Consider the following 18,861-nt stretch of genomic DNA (forward strand, 5'->3'; position numbering starts at 1 on the left):
TCAGGGATGGTACTAGTCTGGCTGGCTCAATATGCACATTGAATAGGCCCAATCGGCCCATAGGTGGCACTATTTTATTTATTTTTTATGTTTATTTGTCCTTTATTTAACCAGAAAATAAAACTCCCTGAGATTAAGAATCTATTTTACATTTACAGAAGTGTCCTGGCCAAGACAGGCAGCCGCAGATGTTTACAGTCTTAAATAACATATAACGAGACAAATCCAAATAAAAAATACATTCTCAAAGAAGTTAAAAGAGAAAGAAATATTTAAAAACATTTGTCTTTCTCAAATTCTCAAAAAGATATTTAAAGGTACACATTGACACCAGCCATTTTATCTTTAAATTATTTTGTAGAGTGTTCCAATTACAGGGGGCAGCATACCGAAAATTTTGTTTCCCTAATTCTGTTTGAACAAATGGAACCAAAAGGGTATAGAAATTCTGAGAATGTAAGGAATAATTCACAGCAATTTTCTGTTGGGTAAGAGAACAGAGATATGATGGCAATAAGCCACATTTATTTATAAATGAACAGATACCAATACTATAGTCCAGTGTTTCCCAACTACTGTGCCTTGAAGATTGTCAAATTCCACAAAATATATCAATGCATGAACAAAAAATTATTTCAGGGATCCAAACTCTTCACCTTTTGGAGAAATGTAATGTCTTTGAGAGTACTAAGCAACAACAAATATTTAAAAACTGTCCAAATTTGTGAAGAGACATTGAATGTTACCTTATCGTTTATGAATATCAGAGAACCCAGTTATTGAACTCATTTAAATTCACCAAGAAAACTCACCTAAACATAAAGTCCTTTTATTACTTTCTGCTATCAAAGAAACTGCAAGCTTTTTTCTCTCTTCCAAATACATGTTTTCAATGTTTATTGTGCACACCTCCCGCATTTTTTCCGTGGCAAACTTGTAAAATTGCCCCTCTGTGATGCTTTCTGCAACTCTTGTCATGTGGAGGGTAATGTGACGCTTGACGCTGGGTTCAGCCTCCAGAAAGTTACAATTTGTTATATCTAATTGCACCATGATAAAGTTGCTATAGTGAACAAAACAAAAAAATCTAATTTTGGGCCATAACTTTTGAAACATTAAGGTTAGAAACAAAATTATTTTAAGATCTGGACATTTTTACCTCAGCCCCTTCGTTTTCCTGCTGTTTTTTTATTTATTTATTTTTAAATCTAAAGAAACCCATCTTAGGCCATTCACCCGATCGGAACCAAACCAGTGCAGAAATGTATCACTAAAAGTTACGTAGTGACAGTGGCCACTTTACAGAAATTGTTATTAATTTTGAACGGATTGAGATATTACCGTATTTGGAAGATTTGAAAGAGTCATACTGAAAACACACAAAAAAGTTGCATGCCACTGCCTCTTGGTGGCACTATAATAATTTAAAAACTAAAAATTGCTCTAACTATCCAACCGTTGGTGGTTTTTGTGTTTTTGTCCAAGGTGCCATCAACAGAGGATATTTGCATATCTTTAAATGACCACTATCAACCAATCAGATTTCATCAGCTTTTATATAGGCAGATCAGAACAAAAACTTGTAGGCCTATTTGTTTCTTGGCCTGAAAGGTCTGTGCAAAATTGGCAACTGGGAGGTTCTATCACGTTTTACATGCATGCATAGGCGGAAATCGCGGGGGGGGTCAGGACCCCCCCTGTCTGAGTGTTGTCCCCCCATAAAATATCATAAAAATATGTGTATTGTAAATAATATAATGATATATTCTTAAAATAATTGTTTAAGAAATAAAATAATACAAATGCAAACGGGGCAACAACAAAAAAACCCTTGGTGTCCCCTTCAAAAATTGCTCTTGAGAACTGTTATGTTTATTGTCCCCCCCAACATTTTGATGAAATTTTCGCCCCTGCATGCATGTAATGTAATCATATATACTGCTATGTTTCACAAAGACACACATTATTCATACCATATTGTATATTTCCTCTTTCTAAACAACTTTGCATCAAGTATCATTGGTCTGAAACAAAACATTCAATAAATACTTCAGATGATTTGAAAAAACTACTTTTTCAAACTAGTCCTTGGCTGTTCTCCCGATCAGAACCAAACAAGTGCAGAAAGATCTCTGGAGCCCAAAAAGAAAAGTTATGAAATGATTTTGGAAATTTTTATTCAACATCAAACGGTATGCCAAAATGCACATAATGGGGGTGGCCACTTTTACTAAAATGGTTAACTCCTGAACAATATAGATATTCTCAACAAATTTGGAACAAATATGTATAGGGTTATTCTAAGGACAATAAAATATTTTTGGGTCTTTACATCTTGATGGCACTATAATAGTAAAACTATTTCAAAAAGGTTCTAACAATGGAACCACTGGACCGATCAACTTTAAATTATGCTTGCAGTGCCTGTGTCCAAGGTGGCATCAAGGTCTTTGAGAACAGTTGAATTCCTTGAAAAACATAGCCATCAACAAAATAACTTTTAGCAGTTATTTGAACTAGTCCTAAGCCGTTCACCTGATTGAAACCAAACCAGTGCAGAACGATTCTCTGGAATCCAATTTATAATAATGAACAAAAATAGTTCTAGATTCATCGTCGCAAAACTACACCAAAACATATGCATTGGGCATGGCCACTTTTACTTAAACAGTTATAAATCTTTATATTTTCATAAAATTTGAGACACTTATGTATGCCGTCATTCTGAGGACACATGAAAATAATTGCATACCTATGCTCCTTAGTGGTGCAAAATGAAGGCACTTTAACATTGTTTTAGTTGCTAAGAGGCTGTCTAATTAATACTTAATATCTGTTGCATATGTAGTTAAAGGATCTTAAAGGCTTGAACTCCGTTAATTGCTGCTTGCAGTTATATATTTTTTTACATCTGAGCATAATAATTTCCATTAACTGATATTAAATTAGATCCGTGGCATGAGCTAATTTGATATTTTATTCATTGCTATCTAAGCTATTTAAGTTGATGACTGAATTATGGTAGCATCTAGAAGAATTGAATATTTCAATGATGTCAAATGAAGGCATGTCTCTAAATGAGCTTTCAATGAGCAACACTTACTTCTGCTGAGAGCAGGGTTTGAAAAGAAAGCCAATTCCTGTTAGCATTTCCAAATGAACCCATTTTTTTACCTCTGAGACAAAACAACACTTATTTTAATATGGCATAATTTCCTGATCAGGTCACATTGCTTTGCACATTGCTGAGATTCACTATTGGTTCTCCATTGAACTCCAAAGGGTCCATGTCAAACAGGTGTCTGCAAAACACTACTGTATATACACTATGTGGTTGCAAAAATATTTCTGACCTCAAGAAGAGGGAAAAAGTTCAGCAAATTCACATTTAAAGTCTGTACATCCTGACATTTTCCTTACAACACGCATCTCAATAATTCATATTGTAGGTCTTATGTCTTTAATACTAAATAGAGCCTGACCGATATGGGATTTTTTTTTTGGACTGATACTGATTTTAGAAGGGGAAAATTCGCAGATTACCGATTTGGTGGCCGATATAGTTAATTTTTGAGATGGCACGTAAGCAGACTTTTTCTATGTGTATTGTACACTGATTTTGCAATAATATGGCTATGCAAAGGTGCTTAGAAAGCTGCTTTCTTAAACAAATATTTTATCAAAGAATATTTGACATTATTATTATTATTATTATTATTATTATTATACATTGTCAGCAAATTCTAGAAATGAACACTGAGAAAATAAAGAATAAATAAAAATACAATAAATAGCTAAATAAAAATCTGTACTGTATGTTCATTATCAGTCAGTTGCTTACCATTTAAACATTTAAAAGTACTGGAGTGGTGGTGGCGTAGTGGCTAATGCACAGGGTTGTTAAACAGAAGGTCATTGGTTCTAACCCCACAGCCACCAACATTGTGTCCTTGAGCAAGGCACTTAACTCCAGGTTGTTCCGGGGGGATTGTCCCTGTAATAATTGCACTGTAAGTCGCTTTGGATAAAAGAGTCTGCCAAATGCATAAATGTAAATGTAAATGTTTAGTATCAGTCAAATGCTGACTATGTTAATACTGCCAGTCAATTAGGGGCAGGTTGTAAAATAAGCATTTACACCTGCCGAGTCAAGAGATTCTGCTATACAAGTTCAGGGGAAACTTTCAACGGTGGAAAACCAGACTTATAAACATTACATTTTGTAAATGCAATGACTGGAATTTTTCCGTTGAAGTGGGTACCAAACTGCCAATCCTGAACAAAACAGTTTGGTGAATGTATGTGTACACATTATCTTCCACTCAGCTGAAAAGCAATGAAAATAGCTACATGGTTAGCTAGTTATAAGTTCATCATGGAGAGCAAAAGATGAACTTTATTTACTTTCCAGCATTGTGTCTCACCAACTAGGTAACAACATAGCATGAAATCAACACTCAATAGACACAATCCACCACTGCACCGTTGTCTGCTGAGCTTCAAAAAGATGCTCTGACAAACTATAGCTGGATAACATAGCAAACAGGTGTGATAAACCTGAGTGACATGGTTGTCAGGGACAGGGTTAATGTTATATTAGTTGTATTGAAAAGGGAAAATGATAAATCATTGTTTATAAACTTTCCAGTATGTATTTCACAAAATAGTTAGCAATTTACCGTGAATACACCGCTTAACTCCACACTGCTTAACTCCGCACTGTCTGCAGAACCACTGTCAGCCCAGCTCTGTAAACAGTGGAGTCGTAGCATGCTCTGCTGGACAAACTACATTATGACACTATTCTCATGCATTGTTTTCTGCATTATATGTTCAAAAAAAAGTTTTTATATCTGCGCACATCGGTGAACATATATGCCAATACCTATATATCTGTAGTGCCCGATAAATTGGTCAGGCACTAATACTAAACACCATGGGAACATGTTATCCCCTTTGAATACCTTTTGGAAATACTTACCTTAATTGAGAAGTTAATTTAAATATCTGTTTGTGCAAATCACCATACCACCATATTTGTTGTAGAAATCCTAATTTGTGGTACTGCCGAACATTATCCTGAGTATATGCTACAGTTTATGATGTTCATAAGTTTGGTGGGGTTGTTGTTGTAGAACCTGCTGGAGAAGTCTGCTGAAAGAGAGACCCGTCAAGAATACGCTCTTGCCATGATCCAGTGCAAAGTGCTTAAACAGCTGGAGAACCTGGACCAGCAGAAATACGATGATGAAGACATTACAGATGACATCAAGTTTCTGCTTGAGAAACTGGGAGAGAGCGTTCAGGATCTCAGGTAAATGCCATTTTTATATATATATATATATATATATATATATATATATAGATATATATATATATATATATATATATATATCCTCCTGAGACCTGAGTGTTACTGCTGTGTGCATTTTCCATTTCCCTTTTTGATTTGAAAATAGTAGCACCTAATAAACATGCCAAAAAATAAATAAATTAAATAATTCAAGAACAAATAGTTTTACAAATTTATGGCATCACATGTGTGCAGTGGGACTACGTTCTGATTTTTTATTAATACCAGGCTATAGAAAGTAAAATTGTTATTATGTTTCCAGGAGTGTTGGTTATTCATGCTTTTGAGACACATTACACCAGAAATTAACATACTTATTTCTGATTCAAGGCATCCAATCACTGCCAACCAGGTTAAAATAAAATTATACAATCTAAGTGCTGATTATACATTGTCCCATGTCTGCCAAACATGTTGAGTGGTGCAAACATTATCTGCAGCTTTAACTGAACTTTTGATAAGATGTTTGTATTGAATGCACTTAGCTGCATATAGGATGATCCCTTGGTCCCTATTTAGTGAATGACATAACCTCCAGTGTGTTGTCTGTCTGCACTGGTCTCAGAACAGTTCAAAATGTACCTTATTTTCATTCTAACTCTATATTAAGCCTCTGAAAGCAAAATGTTTTGGCTTTTGAATGCACCCATTGTTCCTCTATGTCAGGGGTTCTCAACCTTTTGCAAGCTGGGTTCGCAACATTTTTCCGCCCAGCCCCATGCTTTATTGTTGTTATTATTATTATTATTATTATTATTATTGGCAGTAGCACCAGACTTCTAATGTGAGCTTGCAGGCATTATTATTATTATTATGAGTAGTAGTAGGCCTATCATCATTACTAGGCTATTGCTATATAATCATATGAGGTTACATGCTTTATTGTTGTTATTATTATTATTATTAGGGCCCAAGCCTTGAAAAGGCAAGGCCCTATTGTTTTCGTTAGAATATAATTTTTTTTCGAATATTCGGGCAATTTTGGGGCTCTTAACGTGCTCTAAAACTCTTGAAACTTTGCACAAGGGTCAGAACCCCGGCCATTAGGGCGGGCTGAAGCTAGTACCGAGCGTGGCAGGGGGCTCGACGGCCCCCTGGAGCGAGGTCGAAAACTTGGTCCATAAATCAAACATGCTTGCATGTAATAATACTGAAACTTGGTACACATATAGATCTCATCGTTTCATATATCCTTCATACTTTTACTTTGTACCCCAGCCCAACAGGAAATCGTCTATTTAGGGTTGTTTGGAAACGCATGCAATGGAATTTGAAATACTCCTAGAGAATTCCACCAATCGCCACGAAACTCAGTCAGCATGAATTAAAGACATTGAGGATGAAAAATTGCGGCGGATTTTTGATATCTCGAACGGTTTGGCCGTGGCGAGGAAGCGAAATGATGGCGCAAAAGAGAAACAGGAAGTGTGTTATAACTTCTGCATACATTAATTGATCTCGATGAAACTTCAGCAGTGTGTTAGCTGTAACAGGCCGATCGCATGGATGTGACTATTGTGAGTCAAAGTTATAAGCGCCACCAACTGGCAGAAGGAAGTGTGTCACTTTCAAAATGCTTTGAAATCACCCTCTTATTTTTACCCGATTTACTTAAAACTTTTGGTGTGTAATGTAAACACACGGCAGATGTAGACATGTGAAAGGATTATTGATATCTTGGATACTGTTGCGCGACAATGCTTCAAACTCGAATATTCTTTTTTGATGCTTTTGAGACTCTTAGCATTCTTGAAATTGCATGAAACTCGACAGACACATCACATTTATTAGCCAGTAGACATGTGCAAAGTTTCAGAAACGGGAGTGGTGCAGGGGCTCAGTAGCGCCACCTTTTGACAAAAGTGAGGGGGTTGGTTTTACACTTTGACCCACAGTCACAAAACTCAGTAATTATATTGTTCTCATCGAGCCGGACAACTTTCTAATTTGCAGTCATTAGCTCAGACCAACAGAAAGTCAGATATTTTGGTTTGAATGTGGATGTTTTGGAGCATTTTCTCTGCCTCTCCCACTGACCCTACGTCTCTCTGTGTCTGGGGGGAGGGGGATGATTTGGCTGTTGAGTGAGAATGCTTTTATTTTTGTTTTTCAAGGTTTTGGGGCCTTTAGCGTGCTCGAAAACTCTTGAAACTTTGCACACGAACCCGTGGCCATCAGGGCGGGCGAAGATGGTACCGAGCGTGGCAGGGGGCTCGACAGCGCCCCTGGAATGGGATTCGAACACTTGTCCATATATCAAACATGCTTGCATGTAATAATATGAAACTTCGGTACACTTGTAGATCTCATCGGGCCGAACAACTTTAGTGCTCTAAGTTTTACGCCAGCCCTACAGGAAGTCTGCTATTATGGGTTGTTTGGAAACACATGCTCTGGAATTATATATATTCCTCCTAGAGAATGAATCCAATACGCCACCAAACTCGGTCAGCATGAAGTCAAGACATTGAGGATGCTACATTCGGACGGATTATTGATATCTCAAGCGGTTTGGCCGTGGCGAGAAATTGATTTAGGACTAAAAAGGACACATAAAGTGTGTTATAACTTAGTTAGTTCTATCTACAGTTACAAAACTCGGCGTGTATATTGTTCTCGTCAAGCCGAACAACTTTCTAATTTACAGTCATTAGCTCCGACCAACAGAAAGTCAGATATTGTGGTTTGAATGTGGATTTCTTGGAATTTTTCTCTCTCTGACAGACAGAGTGCCCCCTCCCGTTCTGTGTTTTTTCTCTCTGTCTCTCTCTGACAGACATAGTGGCCCTGCCATTCTGTCTGTGTGTGTGTGTGTGTGTGTGTTTGTGTGTGTGGAGGGGAGGGGAGGGGGAGGGAATTTCTCTGTTGGAACTTTGAAGCTCCAAATCGCCCTGAACATAGACATCCCAAGTCATTGAAAAGAACAAATGGTATTATTGAAAGTTTTTTTTATTTCTCTCTTACGTTGTAAAATGCCACGTTTTTGAATGGCATGTAAAATGTAAAAATAATCACTCAGTCTCCATTTTTTTCTCTGATCTGTTGCTATTTTAATGATTTAAAAATCAAAGCACTGACCATTTAAAGTGTGAGCTTGTACATTTTGAAATAGTTATAAACAGTCACAGCAATGCAGTGTTATTATGTGCCTAGATAGTCTTTCAAATAAAATGAGTTTACCCCAAAAATATATTTCTCTCATCATTTACTCACCCTCAGGCACGTGCACACATAGACATCAAAGGGGCTTGAGCACCTGCCCTTTTTCTTCCTCGAGAGAAAGTGCCCTTTTTTCTGGGGTGTTTTTTTATTTATTTTTTATAAATAAATTAATATATATTTTCCTGTTTGCTACAGCTTCCTGTCAAACAAATATATTTATTAAATCAAAAATCAAAACATCAGGTCGGTAGATGAGATTTTGTCGATGCCCGCCCTCCCTCAGCGTCGTGTACAGTGCCTCGACTATACAGCTAATTAGCCAAAAGCAAATATAGTTAACTTGTGTCTTGCTAACATTCATGACTCATGAGCTACTAGCTAATGTAATAGGTTAGCTAAAGTCTAGCTAAGGCAATATATCATGGCCATACAGGCCAATATAGACTGTACTTATTGGAGACATTACAGGTGAATACAGTGTACTTAACATAATGATAAATAATCTTAAGATATTATATCAGTATGCTATGTATTGTGAATACACCCATGTTAAACATAAAAATGTACTTCCATTGCATATCATAGGAACACATAAGAGTACATTATAATTACATTGATAAACCTGTACAAAGACCTCCAGATAAATACAGGCCTTCTGGATTAACATGTTTAAGTGCTGCAAAAGATATTGACCTATGACATCAAAAATTATTCTACATTTGAATTACCTCATAGATGTGACTATTGTGGTTCACGGTCATAGGTCCTGTCCCAAATGGCACACTTCATATGAATTTTCAGTCTTGTGTACTTATTTCGTGTGTCCATTAACTCCATGAGACCGTAGGCTGTCTCATTTTTCATTTGAGGTATCAGAAATGTGCTTGCGCATACTTTGTGGTCGATATGTGCCCTCGATGCACACTTTTGCAGAGCCCACACTGATGCGAGCTCTACAGCACACGTCTTCTCGACGGTCAAAGCGAGGTTACGTTATTGCCCATCGTGCACAGCGACCCTAAAGGCATGGGGGTGGCGGTGCCACCAGCGACCCTAAAGGCACGGGGGTGGCGGTGCCACCGGCTTGGGCCCGCCATCGCTGCTTGCAGCTATATTTATTATTATCATCATCATCAGTAGGCCTATTATCATTACTAGGCTATTGCTATAATTGGGAATTGGCACCAGACCTCTGATATTAATTTATGCTTTATTATTGTTATTATTACTAGGCCTAATAGTAGGCATCATCTGCATTTTTTACAGAAGCTTGCTGGTAGGTGATGTTAATGTGAGACCTGAGCCTGCTTTGCCTTGCAAAGATCCTCAATTCTTGGCTCAATATTTGATAAACATAGCCTCAAATCATCCTCGATTTGTGCACGATTGCGGTATTTCGTTTTGAGTGCAGTCATTTTTGAGAATCCTTCCTCACACAAATATGTCGACGCGAAAGGAAGGAGAATCTTCAAGGCGACGTCACAGAGTTCAGGGTATTCCTGCATCAATGCTGCCCAGAATGATGTATATACAAAACTATAACTTTTTATGACAGTAGTTTAGTGATAAAAAAAAAAAATTCCAGTTTTTTTTCCCTTCCATCGTAGCCTACTCGAGTCAGTTTAAATTAATTTAAATTATGCATGACATATTGCTTATATATATATATATATATGTGTATGTCGCTCTCATTGGAACTTTACTGCAAAATGACACACCAAAGCAAAAACCTTTGATGATTTGAAGATTAACTGTTGATGTATTCTTGATTCTTAAACCTATGGGACAAGTTTTCAAAATGTTCTCTTTCATTAATTTATAGTTTTCCCCTGTTCTTCATGCAGCTCTTTCGATGAGTACAGCTCTGAGCTGAAGTCTGGCCGTCTGGAGTGGAGTCCAGTGCACAAATCCGAGAAGTTCTGGAGGGAAAATGCTGTTCGCCTAAATGAAAAGAACTATGAGCTGCTGAAGTAAGTTAAAAATAAAAAACCTGGTCTTTCATTATTAAAACTCTGAAATTGTCTGAGATATGTCCTTGTGGGTTAGTGCATGTGCTCTGACACATTAGGCTGTGGTGCTCATGCAAACAACTCTAGTTTGAATCCAGCTTGTGACATTTCCCAATCATGTTCCCTCTCTCTCTTTCTCTCTCTCTCTCTCCCTCTCTCTCTCTCTCTCTCTCTCTCTCTCTCTCTCTCTCTCTCTCTCTCTCCATCATTTTATTATTTCAATTTAATAGCTCCTTTTATTCCTTTTGTGTGCATTTTATGAATGTTTAAAGCAACTATCCCTTTAAGAATATTAACATGTGAATGTGGTTGCTTTAAAACATGCATACTGTGTGCAGTGAACGGTGTGAATTGTGGTAATGAGTGTTTTTAGTTCTCTCTTCTTTTACACTAAAACATGTTAGCAGAGGTCAAGTGATTGGAGATGGATTGGAATGATTTTTATAGTATTGGGGGATGGTTACATTACTGTTTTTGAAAAACAATGTACTCTTTTGAACAAGCTGTTCTTTCTGAATTAGCCGTGTGTGTGTGTGTGTGTGTGTGTGTGTGTGTGTGTGTGTGTGTGAGCGTGTATTTATCACTTTGTGGGGACCAAATATCCCCATAAGGATAGTAAAACCCGAAATTTTTGACCTTGTGGGGACATTTTGTCAGTCCCCATGAGGAAAACAGCTTATAAATCATACTAAATTATGTTTTTTGAAAATCTAAAAATGCAGAAAGTTTTCTGTGATGGTTAGGGTTAGGGTCATGGAATAGAATATATAGTTTGTACAGTATAAAAACCATTATGTCTATAGAAAGTCCCCATAAAACATGGAAACACAACGTGTGTTTGTGTGTGTGTGTTTTCTCGTACTCCCCTCCTCCCTCTCATGTGAAGGTCACACATGTTGAAGCCAGAGCCGAGTTGCCGCTGTTCAAATGCACATTTTCATCATTGTCTCTCAGTAGTTTAATCATGTGTCTGCTTGACCCTTTTGACAGCTCTGTTTAAATCCTAATCTACTCATCTCAGCACAAAGGCTCAACTTTAGCATTTAACAATTTGTATTTTACTTCTGTTCATCTCTCCTTTTCATCTCTATCTCTTGCTCTCAGTGTATTCTGCATGGCTGTTATAATGTAATGCTTTTATACGGTGCAGACTTTTCTGATACTTGAGCTATTGTATGTGGGCAGAAATAAATAATCCAAAGACTTTGGCAAAACTTCTGAAATCATATTCCTCAGAACAACAAGCCTCTTGCTATGTGTTTCACCATATTTGTTTCTTATTGAGCTAATAGAACCTTTCACTGACAGTAGGAAACAGCACATCTCCAGCTGTACAGTAGCCTGAGATATATTTGCTCAGTGTGGGCTTAGTATTGCCCTAGAGGTGTTTATGATTGCTTTTGGGGGACCTGAAATGATTGTCTGTTTGTGCTTCCTGCCAGGATACTGACCAGATTGTTGGAAGTGTCGGATGACCCTCAGGTTATTGCTGTTGCAGCTCACGATGTGGGAGAATACGTGAGACATTACCCTCGGGGCAAGAGGTGAGACAGCATCCTTCATCCTTTAGCTGTAAACGCCCATTTCTCTAGCTCAAGTTTCTACGGCTGTGCAATTTTATGATAGTTTTTTAAAACTCAAATATCCTGTAGCTCTGTATGATTATAGGGCACCCAGGTTAGAGTTATTACCATCTGTGGTGTCTTCTTGCTAACTATGTTATCAGTGTCCATTTCCATTACTTCAAAGAGTGCAGAAAACCAATTCATCCAGGCTGACGTATTGCAAGATACTGCCAAAGCTTTGCAATAAAATGTTTTGGCATGTAACATTCATGATCAGCTAATGAATTTTAGATACATGCAAGAATACACGTCTTGCCTCTCTGTCTGGATATACAGTGGCCTCCAAAAGAGGGTTATGGTCTCTTTTGGACAGTGAAGTCACACTTAAAAATGTCTGAATGTCTGCATTAGATACAAAATATAAAAACAAGTGTCATCTGCAAACTGCAAATGATGATAGAGCTTTTCTCAGAGCTAACTATACTTTTCTTAGCCATTTTTTAAATTAACAACTGGTGTCAAGGTGATTTTCAGTGGATGGATAAAGTCACTTCCACTTGAGTTCACATGTGTGTCCTAGCAGAGTAACCACAGGTGTAGTTCATTTAATTATCTATGGAGATGTTTTACTAAATTTGACAAGCAAAAAAAGTCTACTGATACTGTGTGTGTCTATAATAATTGTAACAATTATTTCATGATTTGAAATAAATTAAACATCTTTTTGTGAAATGTTTTGCTTGAAGAATGTGCTTGTTGAATTCTTTAAAATAACTATCACTTCGTTTGATATTTTGTTATGAAATGCAAAGACAGACGTAAATTTTTAAACTGGGGCTTAAGTGTCCAAACAATTTTGGGGCCACTGAATATAGGTTCCCTCAGTAAGAGTGTGTCAAAGTAGAGTGATCCCTCACTCCTTTCGAACTTCACTACAAGTGGCTTATACCTTCTCTAATCCAGACTCTTGTCTTCCTGAGGGTCTCCACTTAGAACGCACTCTCTCACTTTTCTCTTCAGAACGCCCCCATCCCTAGAAGACACCAAACGGCATCTACAAGAACTCGTTCGACTCAGTCACCCTGGGTACAAACCCTATAATTAGACCACTCCAAAAACAAATTAGCTTCTGCAGCTCTCCACTTGCAGATGAGCATTTGTCCAAAAAATAAATTACACCCATTTGCGATAAGTGCCGAGATGTTACCCTTCTCTCTTTTGTTTCGAAGCAGTGATTTTTTTTATTAACCGCAACTTATGTTTAAAATAAAAAATGCTTAAAATATCACTGAATATTGTGATATTCAGTGAATTTTATCTATCCATGTAGAATTATGTCTCAAAGCTTTATATATTTTGATACATAATTTAAAAATAACCATGGCCAACAACATTTATAGCACAGAACTCAAAAAATTCACAGAATGCATCACTAAAGTGGGAGACTAATGATACTGTCAATAATATTTTACTCTATTGTAAAATAAGGTACAATGTTTTACCATGAACATTTCAGGTCAGTTCAAAATTACTTTAAATGGAAAATTGCATGTCTCATTTAGCAGTTCTCCGCAAAAGTGTGTGCTCTTTAGAATCACTCACAAAGCATCTTACAAGATTAGGATTATGAAACCTGAGGAAAATGCATCTCTGTGTACTTTTTGGATACTTTTTCAACAGAACTTTCAAGAGATCATATACATTTTTTATTCATATTTTTCCCCTCGAGGTCCACTTATTGCTGCTGTGCCTTTATCCTCTTCAACTTTTGGCTGCCGCCTGCAATTTTTCACACTCAAATTTAAAAGCTCACCATTAACTACTGTGCACTAATTACCATAAAAAGTTTTTTTTTTTTGTGGTCCTAACTTTGTAAGCATGCAATTCTAGTTCTGTTCACTCCAACTCCCTCCAAAAAGTATTATTTTATTCCACTAGATGGCAGAAAGTACTAGAAAAAATTATGTTTCATCCATCACCCTCCGTCACAAAATGCCAATCTTAAATGTAGGTGGCACTCTAACTGATTTTTAGCTCTCCCAGATATGCTCGTCCATAGACATTCAGTCTAGTTTTCAGTTTATGCACCACCCCCAGTATTTCATCAAATATCTCAGCCTCTGAGTGGATTAGAAGCTCAGACTATGTGTCATTAGAAAGCTTAGATACTCCTCATGTCCTATGATGTATATCATTTTATCATCAATAGTCGATAACAAAAAAAATTCTGATTATTTGTTTATCATTCTTTTCCTGCTGGACTGCATATTTTGTTCTGGATATCGACTCGGTTACTAACGTAACCTCGGTTCCCTGAGAGGAGGGAACGAGTATTGCGTAAGTAGCTTACGCTATGGGAAAACTCCGTTTCTCGAGAAATATTGAAGTCTTTATGTAAAACGCATTGCAGCTGCACAGCAGACAGCAATGAGCCGAGGCAGCTTCGGTCATTGGCTGTGCTGCGGCAACTTGCTCGAACCAATGACGGGCGACTCTGAACGCGCAACCAATGAGCGCCGGCTCAGCGCTCAGAGCCCGCCAAGATGGGCGTGGCTAAGGCTATATATTAGGAGCCCCGTCATGAGAGTTCTTTAGGTTCAATCGACTGAAGCGACTGACCAAGCACAAGCACGGCAGCTTACGCAATACTCGTTCCCTCCTCTCAGGGAACCGAGGTTACGTTAGTAACCGTGTCGTTCCTCTCGAGAGGTCTCTCCTATTAGCGTAAGTAGCTTACGCTATGGGAACACCATGCAAAACGCTAGTGCGTGCTGACTTCAGCTCCATAAAGCCAGAGGCAGATGCCTGAGCCTTAAAGCAAAGTGATTATTCAACGAGCCGACCAATGGCAAGCTATATAATGGGATAATACAGAGCCTTTGCCCCAAGGTGGCCCATGGTGGGCGCTCATTGTAAAAACACAAGCACATATCTTATGTACTGATTTTTCTATTTACTGATATGCATAAAAAACCCTCTAAGTCAGTCAGAGACGGACCTTATAAGGGAGGAGATAATGCTCAGCATATACGTACTCCAGTCCATACTACAGTCAAGCTGATAGAATGTTGGAATGCAATGAGGGGACCTGTAGGTTATAAAACCTGATAAATGTCAGGCGAGGCCCAGCCTGCTGCCGCACAAATATCCTCAATGGGTATCCCACTCGACCACGCCCACGAGGAGGCCATGCTCCTCGTAGAGTGAGCTCTGACGCCTAAGGGGCATTGAAGGCCCTTGGCTTCATAAGCCAGCTTATAGCATCTACTATCCAGCCGATATTCTTTGCTTTGAAACTGCGAGACCTTTAGTGCGGCCGCCAAAGCATCACGAAGAATTGTTCCGTCTGTCTGAACGAGGCAGAACGCTCCAAGTATACTCTGAGTGCCCTGACCGGGCAGAGTAAATTAGCGTCGCTTTAGCCTGCTGGAGACGATAGCGCTGCCAGAGATATCACCTGTACTCTGAAGGGTGTGGAGAGCACTTTAGGAATATACCCGTGCTTTGGCTTAAGGACAACTCTGCAGTCGTTAGGTCCAAATTCCATGCAAGCAGCGTTGATGACAGCGCTGCAGGTCGCCCACTCTCTTGACTGAGGCGAGTGCCAGCAAGAGCGCAGTTTTGAGCGAGAGCTGTTTAAGGTGCACGGTTCGGAGAGGTTCGAACGGGGCACTCTTGAGTGCGTCCAGGACCGTGGCCAGGTCCCAGATCGGTACCGAGGGGGGGCGAGGAGGGTTCATCCTCCTAGCGCCTCTTAGGAAACGAATGATTAGGTCGTTTTTCCCTAATGAGCATTCTTTATCAGGATTGTGTGACGCTGCTATGACAGCCACATAGACTTTGAGCGTGGAGGGTGTGCGGCCCGCCTCCAGCAGCTCTTGCAAAAAGGCGAGTACACTTGGTATCTCGCACGATTTGGGGTTCAAGCTCTTGGTATCACACCAGTCACTGAACACTTTCCACTTTTGGGCATATAAGTGCCTCGTAGAGGGCGCCAGCCTCAGTGATGGTTCTCAACACTCCGCTGGGGAGGTTCTCTGGAACCCGTTGAGGGGCCATGCATGAAGGGCCCACAGATCGGGGCGGGGATGAAGAATCATCCCGTTGGCCTGCCTGAGGAGGTCCAGCCTCAACGGAATCGGCCATAGGCAGATTGCATCATCTGCATTAGTTCTGGAAACCACATCTGGTTCTTCCAGAGTGGGGCTACCAGGAGCACTGAACACTTCACCTCCCTGATCCTACTGATGACCTGAGGTAGCATCGCGATCGGGGGAAAAGCATACAAGGGGCGGCTCGGCCAGACTTAGGCGAGCGCATCCGTGCTCTTTGAGAAGAAAAGAGGGCAGTGCGCATTTTCCCTGGAGGCGAAGAGGTTGACCTCTGCCTCGCCAAAGGTTTGCCATAACCACTGAACCGTCAGGGGGTGGAGAGACCATTCTCCTGGGAGAACTTTGTCTCTGGACAGCATGTCCGCTCCTGGTTCAGGACGCCTGGCACATGCGCTGCTCTCAGCGAGCGCAGGTTGTGCTGTGACCATAAGATGAGCTCCCTGGCCATAGAGTGCAGGGAGCTTGACCTGAGTCCACCCTGGCGATTTATATATGATACTACCGTCATGTTGTCCGCTCGGACCAGGACGTGTTCGCTTTTCAGGTACGGAAGCAGGGCTCTGAGAGCCAAGGCGACCGCTTTCATTTCCAGACAGTTTATATGTAGGCGCTTTTCGGGTTTGACCAAAAACCGGAGACAGGCCTGCCCTCGTAAAGGGCCCCCATCCTATTTTGGAGGCATCTGTCGTGATCATTTTTCTCCGTGTGTTCACACCCAGACTCACGCCGGTTTGATACCAGTCGACGGCCTTCCAGGGCGCCAGGGCTTTTATACAGCCGTGATTCGGCTCTGATTAAAAAGTGGCCCAAGCGCCACGCCGTGAGTGGGGACACAGCTCTTGAGCCAGCGTTGGAGAGGACGCATGTGCAACAATCCTAGCTGGAGTACAGCTGATGCCGAGGCCATGAGACTGAGCATCCTTTGAAATCGTTTGACGGCAGCTACCGCTTCTGAATGATGTTGCAAGGCGCCGAATAGCGAGTGCGCAGCTCTGATGAGAGGCGCGCCGTCATCTGCACTGAGTCTAGCACTATTCCCAGAAAAGAGATATTCTGGCTGGGGGTTAGCACGCTCTTTGCAAAATTGATTCTCAGACCCAGGCATTCTAGATGGCTGATAATCCAAGATCTGTGCGTCGTTAACTGACTCTCTGATTGTGCTAGGATTAGCCAATCGTCGAGGTAATTCAGTATTCGCACTCCCTTTAATGGCTCTCTTTGAGTGCCGAGTGCAGGGGTGCGTGTGAGATTACAGGCACGCGCGCTATCTCCGTAATGCTCGCAGCATGAGCTGGAGAAATGTTTGAAACTGTATAGACAGTGTTTACGGGTGGGGGTGCATACATTGTAATAGGCACGCGCGGCACTTTCGTAAAGCTTCCCGTTCTTATTTGGGAGTTTCTTGGGTCGCGCGTCGCCTCTGTGATGCTCGCGGCATGAGCCAGAGAACAGTTTGAAACTGTATGGGCAGCGCTTATGTGTGGGGGTGCATATACCGTAGTAGGCATGCGCGCCATTTTCATAAAGCCTTCAGCCATGGCGGGGGTTTTGGGCATGCATACAGTGTTTGTGTGTAGGGGTGCATGCATGACAGCAGGCACGCGCGCTACCTTTATAGTATTTCCCGCTTTTACTGGGGAAGTGTTTATAACTGTGGGAACAGTGCTTGTGTGTAGTGGTGCATACATGACAATAGGCACACATTTATGGGGCGTCCAACTTGAGCTGGGGAAGTATTCAGCACTGTTTGGACAGTATTGATATGTGGGAATGCGCACTTTAGTGTGGACACGTGACCCCTTAGTAACACAGGCAGAAAATGACTCTTTTTGTGATTTCTGTGTGTTGCCGTTAAAACGGCGTTTGATTGCAGGTGAGCGAGTTCTGTGACTGGCCCATTGACTGCTTTACAGACATTTCCAGCCGCCTGTAAAGGGACTGGGTAATGTTTTACACGTTTTGGAGAGAGTGGTCCGGCTTTTGCGAGACACGCACTCTTTCTTTTTCTTCCTATGGCTAGGAAGACTTACGAGGCTCCGGGTTCAGCACGATCTTGGGCCGAGGTCCCCGTCGTTCAGGCGGCTGCTTTCGGTTAGCAGAACGCGAGCTGCGTCAAGCGTCCGTTTCAGGTCTGGGCTGGGAGACGGGAGGCGCCGCCCTGGCTCACTGCTGCAGCTGAGGCGGTCTCTGGCGGCTCTGTGACGAGCTGAAGCGCTTGGGCAGGAAGTGACGCATAGCCTGCGAATTCTTCTGGGCTTCAGTGAAGCGTTCAGCGAACTCTCTTACCGCCTGTCTGAACAGGCCACTTGGAGCGATAGGCGCGTCGAGGAATGGCGCCTTATCCGCGTCCTTCATTTCTGTTAGCGTCAGCCACAGATGGCGCTCAAGGACAGTCAGGTTAGCCATGGCCCGGCCGATGGATTGGGCGGTGGCCTGACGTCACTGAAGTCCGCGTGCTCTGGCGGCCTCCGTGAGCGCCGCTTTTTCTTGCGCAGCTCGAACAGAGGGGATGGCAGCACGGTGGTAGCAGGCTCGTTCACGGTGAAGGCGGCAAAGCGAGCGCACAGTACGGTGAGGCACAGGGAGTCACATTCGGGGCATCCGCCTCGAATGAGAGCAGCTTCTGCGTGGTCAGGTCCCAGGCAGCGAGCGCAGAAAAT

At 40.9% G+C, this 18,861-nt stretch overlaps 1 protein-coding gene across 2 annotated transcripts in view; it reads left to right on the plus strand.

Annotated features, from left to right (window-relative positions):
• LOC127648755 (V-type proton ATPase subunit H) overlaps positions 1–18,861 on the plus strand; it is a 75,599-nt gene that overhangs the window by 40,237 nt on the left and 16,501 nt on the right. For both annotated transcript variants that reach the window (XM_052133503.1, XM_052133504.1), the window contains 3 exons: positions 5,136–5,314; positions 10,360–10,485; positions 11,967–12,068. In XM_052133503.1, the coding sequence (XP_051989463.1) occupies positions 5,136–5,314; positions 10,360–10,485; positions 11,967–12,068 (407 nt within the window). The remainder of the gene's footprint in view (positions 1–5,135; positions 5,315–10,359; positions 10,486–11,966; positions 12,069–18,861) is intronic.

Source organism: Xyrauchen texanus, chromosome 9, assembly GCF_025860055.1.
Source record: "Xyrauchen texanus isolate HMW12.3.18 chromosome 9, RBS_HiC_50CHRs, whole genome shotgun sequence".
NCBI lineage: Eukaryota > Metazoa > Chordata > Actinopteri > Cypriniformes > Catostomidae > Xyrauchen > Xyrauchen texanus.